At 38.9% G+C, this 17,726-nt stretch overlaps 1 protein-coding gene across 2 annotated transcripts in view; it reads right to left on the minus strand.

The window, feature by feature from the left end:
* Positions 1–635: 635 nt before the first annotated feature.
* Positions 636–17,726, minus strand: part of ZDHHC9 (zinc finger DHHC-type containing 9) — a 31,358-nt gene continuing 14,267 nt past the window's right edge. For both annotated transcript variants that reach the window (XM_029930759.1, XM_029930758.1), the window contains 7 exons: positions 15,004–15,162; positions 9,955–10,092; positions 8,967–9,015; positions 8,080–8,182; positions 6,724–6,827; positions 6,227–6,323; positions 636–1,644 (listed from right to left, as the gene is read on the minus strand). In XM_029930759.1, coding sequence (XP_029786619.1) covers positions 1,528–1,644; positions 6,227–6,323; positions 6,724–6,827; positions 8,080–8,182; positions 8,967–9,015; positions 9,955–10,092; positions 15,004–15,162 — 767 coding nt within the window. In that variant the 3' untranslated portion in view covers positions 636–1,527. The remainder of the gene's footprint in view (positions 1,645–6,226; positions 6,324–6,723; positions 6,828–8,079; positions 8,183–8,966; positions 9,016–9,954; positions 10,093–15,003; positions 15,163–17,726) is intronic.

Raw genomic sequence — 17,726 nt, forward strand, 5'->3', positions numbered from 1 at the left:
CCCCCAAAAGACATTCACACCCTTATGGTGGTTCTTGAAATGGAAAGGGGAAGGAGGAGGCAGGCAGTTTGCATTAGACACAGTTTAATCACCTTCAAATAGATTAAAAGTTCTGGTTTACACTCCCCCCCCACCCCGCCCCATCCCCATAAGTCATCCAGACAGGACCCTGGCTTAGAAAGAGAAAAACACAGGTGCTCTAGGAAATATAGCCACATATAATACATAAATCTTCTTCCCTGAAATAGAGCAGATCCTGAGCAGAGCTGACTGGGGGCCACAGCCCACCCCCAGGGTGAAGGGCTCTGGGACTCTGCCGGTGGAAGTGCTGGAAGAGTGGGGCTTGGAGGAAGCCCCGTGTGGTGTGGTTACCAAGCCCGAGGCAGGCCAAGGCCTTGGAGTGGGTTTACCCAGGAGGGCAGCAGTGCTGGGCTTTCCCTCCTCTCAGCCGAGGCCTAATGGAAGTACTGGTAATTCTTTTTTTTCTTTTTTTTTCTTTTTTGAGGGGACATAGGGGGAGAGGAGAGGAGAGCCTCTCTGTGCCTTGGTTTCCCCATTTGTGCATTCAGGGCCTCTACAGGCCTCACACAGGGAGTCTGAGGGGGTAGTGTTTAAGTGAGCACTCAGGCTTCCTCTGAGGAAAAGGAACCACCAAAGTGCAGACTTTTATTACTGCCATTCCTGCTCCTAGTGGGAGCAAGGGTCAAAAGGAAAACAAAAGTGGCTAATGAGAAAGGACGAGAGATGAGACAGAGTGCGAGGGGCCATGCCGTTGGCATCTCATAAATTCCTACTAAGAATGGCACAGGTATTAAAAAGGTTCTGGGTAGTCTATAAGAAATGTGAGTCATCTCTACTGGAACTACGTACATATATCTAATTGGAAATGGGTGGGGCTCGGGTGTTAGAGAGTGGGCAGGGGACAAAGGAGAAGCTACAGGAATAAATACAAGTGGAAGGTACCTGCCCCATTCCTGAAAGGATTTGCTGGCAATGTTGGCACTTTGTAGCCAAGAGAATCCCCCAGCCCCACTCTCCACCTTCTTCAATTGTGAAGGCCCCAAGAATCCTGTTAGCATTCCCTGGCCAGAGTTCTCTGTGACCGCCTCTGCACTCACGATCTGCAGCAGCTTGAGGGGATTTGAGCCAGTCTCAAGACACTTTAACCCCAGAATTGGACCAACGACCCCAAGCAGGAAAGCTGGGATCTGGAAGAAAGAGAAGGGAGTCCAAGGAGACTCCATGGCTGAGGCCATGGAAAGCCAGGACCGGGGTCCAAGAGACCCATTTATCCAGTTACCAGAGGTGACTGACATCTTCTGCGACTGCCTTGAGTCCAGAAATTTAAAAAAAAAAAAAAAAAAGCTCGTAGCAAGAAAATGCCAGTGTGCAATTGGGTGAATAAAGACCAAAGAAAAACAGTAACAGGGACAGCTCACTTGCTCTCTGTCTCAGGTTTATATCTTCTCCCCTTAAATCTCTCACAGCCCTAATTAAACACAAACAAAAGTCTCTTCCACAGATAGGCTACTTCTCAGCTTCAGTCACCTCCTGTGGTGGCTCTGGGGGCTCTGGGGGTGGCATCTCTTCAGGAGTGCTAGTGTCCTCCGGCATCTCATTTGGGCTCAGATGTTCTGTTGGGGCCTGAGAAGAAAAACACACCAAATTCAATGCGAAGCTCTCCCTCAACATCCAAATGAAGATAATCCATAGACACTGAACTCTTCCTCTGAACCCATCAACCACACTGATGCTACACATATACAGCCACTGACACCAAACTCAGAACCAAGACTAGACTACTGCCTTCTAAGCAGAACACAACTGAAGCTTACGTTCTAGTCTTCACTGTCTGTACTAGATAGATGTTTCCATTATTATTGATGATAATAATAAAAGGGACCACAAATAATTATGTGTACACCCCCCTTCACAACAGAATGCTATAACACACTTGTCTAACAAGGCCTAACTCAGTGGTTCTCAATTTTTTTTTTGCCCTAATACAAGTTCAAAAGAACAGTGATTCTAAACCAAATAGGGTGGAGTGGCAAAATCTTCAGATGGTACATGTGGTAGGAAAATGCACCCTGAGTGATTCTAAAATACTCCCCTTCCCTGCATTCAACTTAGAACTACTAACCTAGATTGTTATGATTTAAGATCAGACTTATCAGAAAAATGATATTCAAAATGATGATAAATATATATAAACAAAAGTTTTCTGTACTTCAAAAAAAAGAAAACTCAAAAGATTAGGAAAAGCAAAGTAGAGAAAAATGATCTACTTTACAAAAAAATCATTCACTTAAATGTAGGACTCTACTTGAAAAGCTCAAATATACTAAAAAATCTATTACAATAAACAAGTCCAGCAAGGTTTTAAGATACAAGATCAATGTACAAAAATCAATTGAATTTCTACATAGTCCCAATGTACATTCCAAAAATGAAATTAGGAAAATAATTTCACTTACAAAACATGAAAATGAATAAAATATTTATGAATAAATGTAACAAAAGAAGCATAAAACTTGTATTCTGGAGGTGCCTGGCAGGCTCAGTCAGAGGAGCATGTGACTCGATCTTGCAGTCATGAGTTTGAGCCCCATGTTGGGTGTAGAAAATACTTAAATAAAGCTTAAAATAAAATATCTTAGGGATGCCTAGATGGTTCAATAGGTTAAGTGTCCAACTCTCGATTTTGGCTCAGGTTGTGATCTCACAACTGTGTGAGTTCACAACAAGTGAGTGACTTGGGCTCAGGGCTGACAGTGCAGAGCCTGTTTGGAATTCTCTGTCTGCCCCTCCCCGACTCATGCATGTGCACTCTCTCTCTCTTGCTCTCAAAATAAATAAATAAACTTAAAAAAAAAACCTTATACTCTGAAAACTACAAAACATTGCTGATTTTTTTTACTTTTTAAATTTGTTTATTTATTTAGAGATTTTATTATTTTTTATTTATTTTTTATTTATTTATTTATTTATTTATTATTTTTTTTTCCATAATATTTTATTGTCAAATTGTTTTCCATACAACACCCAGTGCTCTTCCCCTCAAGTGCCCTCCACCATCACCACCACTTCCCTTCCCCCTCCTCAACCCTTGCTTTGTTTTCAGTATTCAGTAGTCTCTCAGGTTTTGTGTCCCTCTCTCTCCCCAACTCTCTTTTCCCCTTCCCCTCCCCATGGTCCTCCATTAGGTTTCTCCTGTTAGACCTATGAATGCAAACATATGGTATCTGTCCTTCTCCGCCTGACTTAAAGAAATTAAAGAACAAATAAAGACATCTCATGTTAATGGTTTGGAAGAGTTAATCTTGTTAGGAAGACAATATTCCAACAATTGATCTATAGATTCAATGTAATCCCCATCAAAATTCCAGCTAGCTTTTCAGGGGCACCTAGGTGCCTCAGTTGGTTAAGCATTCAACTCTTGATTTTGGCTCAGGTCATGATCTTGCAGTTCATGAATTTGAGCCCTGCATCAGACTCTGGGCATAGCCTGCTTGGGATTCTGTCTCCCTCTCTCTCTGCCCCTCCTCGGCTCTCTCTCTCTCTCTCTCTTTCTCTCTCTCAAAATATATAAACAACTGTTTAATTTATTTTTTAAAAAACTTTTAATTTATATTTATTTTTGAGAGAGAAACAGAGTGCAAGCGGGGGAAGGGCAGAGAGAGAGGAAGACGCAGAAAGAGGGAGACACAGAATCTGAAGCAGACTCCGGGCTCTGAGCTGTCAGCTCAGAGCCTGACACTGGGCTCGAACCCACAAGCTGTGAGATCATAACCTGAGCCAAAGTCAGAGGCTTAACCAACTGAGCCACCCAGGTACCCCTGAATTTCTTTTTAAATTCCAGCTGGCTTCTTTCCAAACTGACAAGCTGATCCTAAGATGTATATGGAAATTCAAGGGACCCAGAACAGTCAAAGCAATTGAATAAATAATAAATTTGAATGATTCACACTTCCTAATCAAGACAGTGTGATACTGACACAAAAATAGATATATTGATCAGTGAAATATGATTGAGAGTCCAGAAACAAACTCTTGCATTTACAATCAATTGATTTTTGACAAGGGTACCAAGGCAATTCAATGGAGAAAGAGTAGTCTTTTCAACAAAGGGTGCTGAGGAGCACCTGGGTGGGTCAGTCAGTTGAGTGTCCAACTCTTGATTTTGGTTCAGGTCATGATCTCAAGGTCATGGGATCAAGCCCCACATCAGGCTCTGCATTGAGCACAGAGCCCACTTAAGATTCCACCCTCCTATGCCCCTCCTTTGCTCATGGTCTCTCTCTCTCTCTAAAAAAAATAAATAATAATTTTTTTTAGTTTTGAAAAGGGTATAGAGATATCCATATGCAAAAGAAAGAATTTGAACCCCCTACCTCACACCATATGTAAAAGTTAACTCAAAATGGATCAAAGATCTAAATATAAGTGCTAAAACTATAAAACTCTAAGGAAGAACAGAGGCATAAGCCTTCATAACCTTGGATTAGACAATGGTTTCTTAGATGTCTACTGACAACAAAGGTCCAAGAAGCAAAAGAAAAAAATTTAAAAAATGGACTTCATCAAAATTTAAACTTTTTGTGCTTCAAAGGACACCATCAAGAAAGTGAAAAGACAACCCACAGAATGGGAGAAAATACTTGCAAATCATATATCTAACATAGAGAATTGGATTAACACAGGATAATGTAGTAAAACCCAAGGGTAAACCTGCCTATCATATTGGTCTACATATTAAAATGGCACCAACTGTGTGAACCTTTATGTATGTATTAAAAATGGCATTTATATATTTAAAAAAGTCTTAGAACTCAAAAACAAAAAAAACTCATATTGCCCAATTTAAAAATGGACAAAGAATCTGAATAGATACTTCTCCAAAGAAAATATACAAATGGCCAATAAGATCATGAAAAGATGGTCAACCTCATTAGAGAAATGCAAATCATAACCACAACAGACACACCTTCACACCTACTAGGATGGCTAGAACTCAAATGCCAAATAATAATGATAAATGTTGCCAAGAATGTGGAAAAACTAGAATCCTCATACACTACTGGTAGGATGTAAAAGGATGCTGCCACTTTGGAAAATAGTCCACCAGGTACTCAAAAGGTTAAACAGAGTTATTATATGACCTAGTGATTTCATTCCTGGGTATACAGCCAAAAGAAATAAATACATATGTGTCTATGCAAAAATTTGCACATGAATGTTCATCACTGCATTATTCATAATGGCCAAAATCTGGAAACAACCCAAATGGCTATCAATGAATGTATAAATAAAATATGGTACTATCCATATAGTGGAATATTATTCAGCCATTTAAAGGAATGAAGTATTGCTACATGCTACGACATGGATGAACCTTGAAAATATGCCAAATGAAGGAAGCCACACATTATATGATTCATTTATATGGAATGTACAGAAGAGGCAAATATATAGCAAAAGAAAATAGATTAAAAGTTGCCTAGCGATGGGCAGAGAGGGAAGAGACAGGGAAGAGAGAGTGACTGCTGATGGGTGCAGGGGTTTGGTGAGGGGTAAGTTAATGTTCTAAAATTGATTGCTGTGATGATTGCACAACTCTGTGAATATACTACAAACCAGTGATCTGTACATTTTAAATGGATTTTATAGTATGCGAATTATAGCTCAATAAAGCAGTTATCAAAAGAAAGTTCAAATAATAACTTTTTAGGAACATATTTTACAATATATATCCTAAGCAAGACGGCTGGAAGGTTTGCCACAACATATGCATATTCCAGGGAGGAAGCCCCCTTCTACCAAGTCAACCACTCCATTAACTCTAGCCCGCTGCCCTGACCTCTATCTTTGTCCTGATAGCACTTTATGCTTCCTTCTTCAAGGCACTTTTCACAACATTGAGCAATGGCCTGTTTTCTTGTCTCTCATCTCTACTAGACAATGAGCTCCTTGAGAGCAGGGATATCATTTGCCTTGTTCACTGGCATATCCCTAGCACCCAGCACAGTGACTGGCACAGGACGCTAAAGAAATGTCCACCTCTAAATCCACCTCGAGGGCACAAAGATCTGAAGACAATGTCAGGCCAGAAGCAGAGACAGAAGCCGGAGCGACTGGACATGGAATTGCCTAATTGTATATCACAGGTGTAAATTTAGCCAACACCTTCTATCATTGACTCAGCCGTTAAGCCAGGAATACTTACTGGGCTCTGTGGCAAAAGGCTGCTACTGGTCTCTTGAGTGCTGGGAGGTCGACTTCCACTTTCCTCCAGTGGCAAAATACCCCTTCGATCCAGCACACTGAAGGAGAGAGGACAGTTAATAAAGCACTTTGTGTTCCCCCCTCTACCCACCACCCCACTGAGCCCTGCTCTGTATACTGAAAATATAAACCTGCCCTTTAGTAGTCTAGCATTATTTTAGCGCATGCCTCCTGTCTTCCATTCATTTTTCATTCCACAAACCAGGGACTATCACATTAACCAGGGAACAAACAGATGAAATAAGAATGAAAGGTCGTCCCTTCAAAACAACTAGCCCGTGGTCTGTGGTCCATGTAGATATAGCACCAAGGGATAATCCCTGGGAAGACTTATTTGACACCAAAAGGCCACATTCAGAAGAATGCATCAGACCAGTAATAGGATCAGATTGAACTGCTTGTCCCAAGAGTCCCGGGATCTTCTAGTCCTCTGAGTACCTGGGGGGCAAGGGGCCACACAGCACTTCACAGCAGTTCTTCACAATGTTGCCATGGCTATAGGGATTCTGGACACGATTCTTCCCTGTCCAAGAGCCTTTGATCTGCAAGATAAAAGTAAGGCTTATATTAAAAATTATGTTGAAGAAATACATGTAGCCTGAAAGGATGAAAAAGTTCTGGAGACGGATGGTGGCGATGGTAGCATAACAACATGAATGTACTTGATGCCATTGAATTCTACATTTAAAAATGGCTAAGATGGTACGTTTTATATTACATACATTTTACCACAACAGGAAAAAGAAAGAAAGAAATACCTGCATAGCCATGGAAAAATGTTCACAATAGACCGAAAAATCAGAAACTGAACAATATGTATTACTTTCAATTAAAAATACAAAATATAGGGGCATCTGGGTGGCTCAATTGGTTGAGCGACCGACTTTGGCTCAGGTCATGATCCCACAGTTCGTGGGTTTGAGCCCTGCATCTCACTCTGTGCTGATAGCTCAGAGCCTGGAGCTTGCTTCAGATTCTGTCTCCCTCTCTTTCTCTGCCCTTCCCCTGCTGTCTCTCTCTCTCAGAAATAAATTTTTAAAAACATTACAATTTTTTAAAAAATACAAATAATAGGGATGGCTGGGTGGCTCAATTGCTTAAGCATCCAGCTTCAGCTCAGGTCGTGGTCCCAGTGAGTCCAAGCCCCACATTAGGCTCTTCGCTGTCAGCACAGAGCCCACTTACTTCAGATTCTCTGTCCCCCTCTCTCTGCCTCCCTCTCAAAAATAAGCATTTAAAGAAAAAAAATACAAAATACATGTATATTCATATAAACAAACACAGGAACAAGTATGGAAGACTACAAATTATACCATTCACAATGGTGAATTTAAATAAAAACTGAAAAGAAACCAATGGTGACATCTAGGAGGTAGAGTTACGGGGACCTATTTGCTATTGTTTACTCATCTGTATTTTCTGATTTTCTATAATGAACATGGATTAATTGGTAATTTTTAAAAAGCAGGGATTTATTCAGCACAACTGTCCCTCTGCATTCCAAATCCAGAGGCACTAACTAGCCTTTAAGGATCTATGAACAGCTGAAGACATTGTACCCACTCAACCACTGAACCTCTTCTTCCCAATTCCCTATAGGTACTCCGCTCCAAATAAAGCAGTGTGCTTTCTCCTCCACACAGTGGATTTAACAGCGTCCCACACCAGGTTTCCATCTGACTCAACCTCCCGAGCCCTGGAGACTCAGTTTTATAGTAGGTATAGCAGGTAATGAGAGAATAGGCTTTGGAGAGAAAGAGAATATGTGATAAAGAAAAGGGAAAGTTGACTCACGTCTTCATTGGTTGTCTGGTTGAGAGCCACGAGGAAAGTATGAAAGCCAGTCAATCCCACGACGGACCAGAGTGTGAAGAAGCAAATAAGCACTTCTAGAACAGTGAGATGATGTTAAGGAATGTAGAAGCAGCTACACCAGGGAACTCAATGCCTCAGCCCATACACATGGCACCAATCACACCATCTTTACCTCTCAGAACATATATCACAAATGGCCAAGTATCTGTATATAACAACAGATGAATTTTAAACTCACTGGATATATGAAAGGTAAAGGACTCCTGTTTATTCACTACAAATAGCTCTCTAACAATTCTAGTGAGTGTTCATTTATTCATCATTAGCTCTTCGAAGAGGACGTTTTGTGAAAGCTAAACAATGTTAGTCATCATTGTCAATGGAAAAAAAACATCAAAAAATAAACTTTGTAATGAAAAATTGCTGAGAAAAACAGAATGTGACTTATAGAAATCCCATCTGAATCTCTTTTTCAGAAATACAACTGCTGTACAAAATAAGTCTTAGCTATAACAGAAAGGTAGGACGTCCATCAAGTGACGTAAGAGGTACACTGAAGCAAACACAGCCCACTAGAGGAGGCAGGGCCGAGCTTATGATCAGAAGGACTTGGGAGGGAGGCAGTGGAGAAAGCGGTGAAGGAAGGACCTCCCTTTAAGCCCTGGCCATCTTCCATTCTGACTGGTATCACTAAGACTACAATTTTTTTTTAATTTTAGACTTTCTTTGGCACTCTCTGACATCTGAAAAACGAGATGGTGGAAGAAATGCAGAGAGAAAGCCTAGTTGAAACTAGTTTAAGATGAAAAAAAAAAAGAAACTAGTTTAACAGGGTGTCACAGGGACATACTGCCAGGGAAGGATATGTTCCAGGAGTTTCTTTCAACGTCTCCAGGAAGCCAATTTTCAAGGATTCTGTTAAATTGGGAGGACAAGTAGAAAGAAAAATCAATGACTTTAGTAAGAAATGCACACTTATCCTACATCCCACTCATTTTCTTCCCTCCCTATCCCTTGTTACAAGCTGGCAAGAGGTTAAGCCGTCACTCACCCTCACTCAGACAAGGGACTGTCACCTACAAACTGGTAGTCTCCTCACTAAAGAGTTTACATTTTCAATGAGGGACCTGGCACTGGACTAGAGAGTCTGACAGAAGCCAAGCTTCCAACTTCTCTTCCTTTTTCCTAGCCTCCAACTATGGGCACAGATGGGGAATATATTCATTCATAGCTGAAAGAAATCAGAAATCCAAGAAAAATCCTCTCTCCTGATTAATCCGTATCCCTCCCTTATTCAAAATCTAGCTGAGAATTCATCTCTTGATCAAGATGTCCCCTTTAACTCCACATCCTATCCACCTTTAGGGTGATTTGGTTGGGGTGTGTGTGTGAGTGTGTGTGTGTGTGTGTGTGTGTGTGTGCTTGCACACACACATGCACATACATGTGTGGGTGTGTATTTTCTGTCTCCCAAAGTAGACCATAAGCTACTAAAAGGCATTTTTCTGATATAATACCTTCTACCACCTGGCACAGGGGAGGTCCTACAAGGCAGCAGAAGAAAGGATGCAGAGCCAACATACATCCTCAGAAATGTCCACTACTCTGAGTACAGGCCATAATCAGAGCCTCAGTCTTCAGCAGAGGACTAATGAGAAAGCCAACACACTCAGTAAATACAGATGGATGTGAGCTGAGTTTTGGGGCTCTGCTCAAGAGCAGTGCTCATTTCTAACGGGGACTTTGCAATGGTAAAGTCCCATCAGGAAACCCAACCACCTCCTTCAGCTGTCTTTAAGTCTTCTCCCACCCCCCATCCCTATTCCAACAACAGACACTGCCTTGCATACTCACTGAGAGCCACATAGACGATGTTGAAGGCGAAGACATAGATCGTGAGGAGGGAGAGAGACAGGATAAAGAGGTAGAAGTAGCGGTAGTTCCTCTTTCCAACACAATTCCCCACCCAGGGGCAGTGATGGTCGAAGCGCTCTGTGGGAGAAAGAGAGAGTCCAGTGCCAAAGCCACCCGAACAAAGCACATGCCATCCACGTAATACGTAATGTCGAGAGATCCAGCGTCACTGCTGCTTTCAACTGTACAAAACACTGCTTTCCAGTTTTCACTATGTTTTCATAGTCATCTCATCTGATCCCCACAAACACCCTGGAAGTCAGTCAAAAGAAGATAATCTTTTCCTCATTTTACAGTTGGAGAAACTAAGACACTGAGGGGTGAGGACCTCACTGCCTCACTGCCAGTTGACAACAGAGACTTTGCTTTCCCAGAGAAAAACCTTAGGTGGACTTACTAAGTTCAGGAAGAATAAGTAGGTGAAAATAGCCAATGAAATTTTGAAAAAAATGAGTAGTGTGGTTTTTCTTAACCTCTACTTTTTTTTAATTATAAAACTAGGTGGCTCAGTCAGTTAAGCATCCGACTTTGTCCCAGGTCATGATTGTGCAGCTCCTGAGTTCGAACCCCATGTCGGGCTCCATGGAGACAGCACAAAGCCTGGAGCCTGCTTCGTATTCTGTGTCTCCCTCTCTCTCTGCTCGCATTCTGTCTGTCTCTCTGACTCAAAAATAAATAAACATTAAAAAAATTTTCAATTATAAAACTACAACACTTAAAATGGTGGGGCACAGCTTAGTGGAATGGGAAGTGCCCAGAAAGTAATCTTTAGAATATTTAATAATTTACTGTCTAATAAAGCCAGTTCTACAAAAACAGTGGTGAAAGGAAGTATTATTCTATAAATAACTCTGACACAATTGGCTACTTGGTGGGAAAATAAGGTTAGGTTTCTTTTTCTCTTCACACAATTTATCAAAATTAATTTCAGATGAATTAGAGTAAAAACAGAGTAAAACATAAAATCACTATAAAGAATAGATGAACATTTATCCCCTGTATAGAGAAGGACTTTCTAAGCATAAAAGTAATGAAAGAAAACACAAATGAGAAAGAAAAATATATTTGACTCCATAAACCTTAAAATACATTTTATATATGTTTAAAATACTATAAAGGATTTTTAAACAGGAAAAAACCAATGGGAATGTATGTAAATTTTGTCCCTTAGTATTTGAGACGTCCTTACAAATCAATAACAAAATACAAATGCTCCTTTAAGAAGACAGTCAAAGGGCAAAAAGAGACAGTTAACAAATACCACAGAAACATACATTTAGACAATTTTTGCCTATTGAAAGAATAATTAAAAATAATATCCAGCGCTGGTGAGAATAGCAGGGAATGGCCACTAATATGCTCTTTCTGGGAGTGTAATTGAGAGAACCTTTCTGAAAAGCAGTTTGGCAGCATGTGTCAACAGCCTTAATAAGGCTCATGCTGCATTGGCAAAATAAATCCATTTACAGTAATTTCTCTTAAGGAAATAGAGATGTGCAGAGAAATTTAAGTTGAGCAATGTTTTATTAGCATTTTTTATTATGGTAAAATGTAAAACATGCAATTTGCCAATTTATTCACTTTAAGTGTAGAATTTAGTGGCATTAATTACATTCACAATGTAGTGCAACCACCACCACTACCTATTTTCAAAATTTTTCATCACCCTCAAAGAGAAACTCTGTACCCATTGAAGGGTAACTCTCTGTTTTCCCCTTCTCCTGGCGCCTGGTAACTTCTAATCTTTCTATCTCTGTGCCTATTCTACATATTTCATTTTAGTGGAATCATACAATATTTGTTTTTTTCTGTCTGTTTCTTTCACTTAACATAATGTCTTCAAGACACGCTGTAGTATGTATCAGCACTTCATTCCTCTTATGGCTGAATAATATTCCATTGTATGGATATACCACATTTTGTTTATCCATTCATCTATTGATGGACACTTGGGTTGTTTCTATCCTTTGGCTCCTGTAAACAATGCTGCCATACATACTGACTTACAAAAATGTTTAAATCTCTATTTTCATTTCTTTTTGGTATTTTTATGGACAGAACTGTGTCCCCCCCCCCAAATTCATATATTGAAGCTCTAACCCCCAATGTGACTGTATTTGGAGACACGGCTTCTAAGGGGGTAACTAAGGTTAAATGTCATAAGAACAGGATCCTAATCCTATAAGATTGGTATCCTTATAAGAAGAGACACCAGGATTGCATGAACACAGGAAAAAGGCCACATGAACACAGCAAGAAGGTGGCCTACATGCAAGCCAGACACAGAGACCTCACCAGATATCAATCCTGCCTGCACTCTGATCTTGAACTTCTAGCCTCCCGAACTGTGAAAAGATAAATTTCTGTTATTTAAGCTACCCAGTCTGTCGTATTTTGTTATGGTAGCCTAAGCAGGCTAATTGAGATATGAATATATATGTACACACACACACAAGGAGTGGAATTGCTGGGTCACATGATAATTACAATTCTATGTTTAACTTTGTGAGGGACTGCCAAACTGTTTTTCACAGTGGCGATGTCATTTACATTCCCACCAGCAGTGTATGAAGGTTCTAATTTCTCCACATCCTGAAATTTAATCATTTTTATTGTAGTGTAATAATAATGAGCAAAATGGAATAGTAAATAATATTTAATTATAGGAAACTGCTTAAGTAAACTACAATATTAAAAAATGAAAAATAAGCTAGAATGTAGCCATATGATGGATTATGCAGTCATTAAAATAATATATTCAAAACATGTTTATTAAAGATCTGGAAAAATACTCAGGATATAATGTTAAGTGACAAAGGCAGGATTAAAACTCTATCATATATGATCTAATTTCACAAACAAGTGACACTGGAAGGAGATACAGCAAAATGGAGAGTAAATTTGGGATTGAGTTTTATTTATACTTTCTGTACTCCCCATATTTTATAAAATGAACAAGGATTTTAATGAATAAAAACACACAAAGAATAAAATACATCACTTTTAAAAAGCAATGAGCTATGTGTGGGTCAAAATAATGACTGTAAGAATGGCACACCGCCTGATTAAAGGGCTACAATGTGTCTTTTCAGAAAAGAAAAAGAAGATGTAGGGAAGACACACCCAAGTAGTTAGGGTAGTATCTGGATGAAGAATTACAGATATAGCCTCACTTTAGCCAAACTTGCCATAAAAATATTAGGAACTGTAGAATTATACAGATTTGTTTTTACTGTATTTTACATTATACTTTTTCTGATAATATAATTAATACATGCTCATCATAGAAAACTTGAAAAAAAGAAAAAAGAAAACTGAAGGAAACAATATCACTCATAATTCCACAACCTATAGATAATAAACTATAAGCCTAAGCATTCTGGTGTGTTTCCTGAGATCACACTATAAATGTAGCCTATCTCCTATTTTATTTCATTTAGCTTTCTGATATGAGCTTTTCCCATAAGTCTATTGCATAAATGTCTCACAATTTATTTGACTGCTTTTCTACTGGTAGACAATTAGGTTTATTGAATTTTTCATCGTTATAATAATCCTGAAGCAAATATTTCCATACCTAAATATTTTACCACATCCCTGATTCTTAGAAAAGGAATCACTGGCATCAAAGGGCCTACATGTTTTAAGAAGGTGTTTATGACTCTCACTAGCTTGTCTTCCAAAAAGTTTGTTCCAATTTACACTCCCCCCAGGGTAGGACTAAGCATTATCAGGTTTTCCTTGCTAATGTTCTGGATTTTAAAAGATCCTGTTTTAATTTTTACTTCTTTGATTTTTAGTAGGGATGAACTTTTTCTTGTTAACAAGTTAATTGCATTTCCTGTTTTATGAACTGTCTATAGTCTACTGCTTCTTTTTTTAAAAATCAATGTGTATGAGTTCTTTATATTTACAAATATTAATAAGGAGAGAGAATCATTTGTGAAAACCTTCACATCTGACCTTCTTGACATATCAAGTTTCCTCGCTAATTTAAAATGAGTTTTATTTATAAAAATCTTATCTACACACAGATTTTTACCAAATAAAGTAAGATATATCTTCTCAACTTTTGCCTAAAAAGAAGAAAGCAATGTATTCATTCAGGAATGTTCCATGCCATATATAAAGAATGCTGTGCTGAAGTATGCTTATTACATATACATACATCTATATGTGTATATAAGAAGGTGCACATATATGTCTATCAATGGACATATTTACTGTCTGTCTCTGATGTTTCCCAGGGTTCAGCACACACTAGGCAGTGATTACAACTAAGCCACATATATACAGATAGAAGCACAGACCCATGTATTATGCACACCTGCCACCCTTGCAGCATTCGGAGAGAAAGATAAAATGACAATTTTGGAATCAGACCTGTTCCAGTTTCATCTCATATTAATTACATGAACCTGCAGAAAGGTACTTCAACTATTTCCTCATCTGTAAAAGGGGGATGATACCTCCGGTGGTTTTACAAGTCTTAAATGAGAGAAAGGGAAAGCGCTTAGCACAGTGCCTCGTATACAGTAGGATCTCAATAAATGCTAGCAACTTTCTTCTTGGGAACAGTACTTCTTACATATCCCTTCTTTCCCTGATGCTGCCCTCCAGTGGACTAGGGTTCTCCACCCAATACCTAAGGTGGGTTCCACTTGAAACAAATCCAGTCGAGGAAAATGCAGATTTTAAAAACAGGAAAAGTTTACTTCCCCATTTACCAAAAAGCTTTTTTTAGTAAATTTTAGACCAGAGGATATTTAAAATAAAATTTGATCTTTAAAATAAAATTTGATCTACAAAAGTACAATTGATTTTTCACTTGTTCAGAAGCTTGCTTCCTATCTAAAGTTTCCTAACTAAATCTAGCTTATTTCCTATGTAAATCTATATCCCGACCCCTACTGATTTTTCCCTAGAAAAATAACCCTGACCTTTCAACTCAGCCTTTCCCCCAGACAAAGCCCCTTTGGTTTTACTCACCCACACAGTTGTCACAGATGCTGCAATGGGAGGCCCGAGGTGGCCGGAAGATCTTGCATGTATAACAGTATTTCAGCTTCACAATCTGGTTGTTTATCTGAAAATTCTTGATACGAGGAGGTGGTCGCTGGCCTTGGGGCACCGCACCATTGGTAGCCTCTGAAGATCAGTAAAGACAGTTACTATTACCGCTAGCTAGCCATTATTTGAGTCCAAAAGTCCCACACTTTTCGAAAAGCAATAGGAGTACTCAGTAGTGCTCTAGGCCAACTGTTTTCTATAGACTAGCACTCTAGAGAACATGCTCAACATCACAGTATGCCCCCAAATTCCACTGAACGCCATGCAGTTCTTTGGGCACATGTGAAAAAGGGTTTCTTCAAGTTTTGCAGCAGGGGGCAGGTTACAAAGAAAAATGTTCATAAAAGAAATAAAAATGGCTAAAATATATACGAAATGAACTGCTCCTGCGTGGCTCAGTCGGTTAAGCATCTGACTTCAGCTCAGGTTATGATCTCACCGTTCGTGAGTTCAAGCTCCACATTGGGCTCTGTGTTGACGGTTCAGAACTTGGAGCCTGCTTTGGATCCTGTGTCTCCCTCTCTCTGCCCCTCCCCTGTTCACACTCTTGTCTCTCTCGCTCTCAAAAAAAAAATTAAAAAATATATATGAGGGGCGCCTGGGTGGCTCAGTCGGTTAAGTGTCCGACTTCAGCTCAGGTCATGATCTCATCGTTCATGGGTTCGAGCCCCGTGTAGGGCTCTGTGCTGACAGCTAGCTCAGAGCCCAGGGCCTGTCTTCAGATTCTGTCTCCCTCTCTCTCTGACCCTCCCATGCTTGTGCCGTCTCTCAAAAATAAATAAAAAACATAAAGCAAAATTTTTTAAATATATGAAATGAAAATATTCAAATTTACTAACAAAGACATAAAAACCAACACAAAAATACTGTTTCTACCTACTATATTAACAAATATTAAACAGAATAAAAATACCCAGTGTTAGCAAGGATGGGGAGAAGGTATTTTTATACATTACTAGTAAGCAATAAAGCAGTGGCTCCCAAAACTCTAAAGGTCTTTATTTTTTGATCTATCAATTCTATTTCTAGGAACTTAATAAAATTACAAAGAGATATACAAAAGATTTTGATAGAAGGATATTTGTCACAGAGTCCTTTTTAATAGTGAACAGCTGAAAATAACCTCAGAGTCACAATAGGAGGTTGGTTAAGTAAATTATGATACATGCACAGGATGGAACATTATGCAACCATCTAAAATGATTCAGACAAGTAAATGAAGACACAGGACAATATTCACAATATATTACAAAGTGAAAATGTAAGCTAAAAAGCAGCATGCATAAAAAGATATTATCTTGCAAAAATAAAATATATGCATGAAAAAAGACTGGTAATACTTAGAATCAGAAAAACAATCTGTTAAAAATAAGAGCAATGTATGCTTATTGTAAAAGCTTTGGAAAAAACAGAAAATATATATATAATAAAATCACTGACAGTCTCTCAACCCAGAGATATCCATGCATTCATGGGCTATCCATAAACATTCATTTTTAAAAATTTGAGATATAAACATAATTTTGTACCCTGAATTTTTTACTTAACATTATATGGTGAACATTCTTCCATGGTTGTTAAATTCTGTTCCAAAAACATGAGTATTAGCAATATAATATTCCATCATATGCATATACTGCAATTTAACCATTCTGTATAGTGGGGTATTTAAGTGGCCTCCGGGCTTTTACTATTTAAATGATGTTGCATAGAAAAACCTCAAATATTACAGATAAAGCTTAAATCTTCCTTGGTCACCACCCCAATCCCAATTCCCATCTGCCTTCCCCAAGAATAAATATACATGTGTTAAAATTAATTTCTAAGCCAGAATGAAAAAAAAGAAAAGCTGTTGAAGTCTGGGCAGTAATATATGAAGTTGCTGGCATTAAAAATACCTAGGCCCATATTAAAAAGAAAATAAAGTTGGGGCACGTGGAGGGCTCAGTTGGTTAAGCATCTGACTCTTGATTTTGGCTCAGGTCACGATCTCACAGTTGTGAGATTGAGCCCCAGGTCTGGCTCTGTGCTGACAGCGCAGAACCTGCTTGGGATTCTCTCTTTCCCTCTCTCTCTCTGCCCCTTCTCTGTGTGCATACTCTCTCTCTCTTTCTCTCAAAATAAATAAATAAACTTAAAAAAAGAAAGAAAGAAAAAGGAAAACACACTGCACTAAAAATTCTTCTGCAGTAATTTATATATAACTCTCTGATTATTTCCTTTAACTAAACTCTAAGCAAAGTGGAATTACTGGGTAAAAGGGTATGAACCTTTAAAGCACATATTGCTTATTGCCAAAATGCTTTCCAGGCAGATTGTATCAATTTGCACACCTATCCATCTGCAGCATATGAGAATGCCCGTCTCGTTGCCCCCTAGATGTGCAGGATAATCCTAAAAACAGAATAATTTGTCAATTCACTTTGATTTTAAAAATATCTACCATATGGAACCTTCCCCCCTTTTTTGCAGAGTGAGGTAGATGCTGTGAAATCAAACAATAACAATGTGACACAAGTCTTAAAAGGATGAGGACAGCTATTCAGTAGAGAATGATAAAAGTACCCGCATGCCACCCTAATATCCCTTTGCGTGTGCTTTACCTGAGGGCACCCGTGAGATAGAATTCATGGTTTGTCCTC

Source organism: Suricata suricatta, chromosome X, assembly GCF_006229205.1.
Source record: "Suricata suricatta isolate VVHF042 chromosome X, meerkat_22Aug2017_6uvM2_HiC, whole genome shotgun sequence".
Classification (NCBI taxonomy): Eukaryota; Metazoa; Chordata; class Mammalia; order Carnivora; family Herpestidae; genus Suricata; species Suricata suricatta.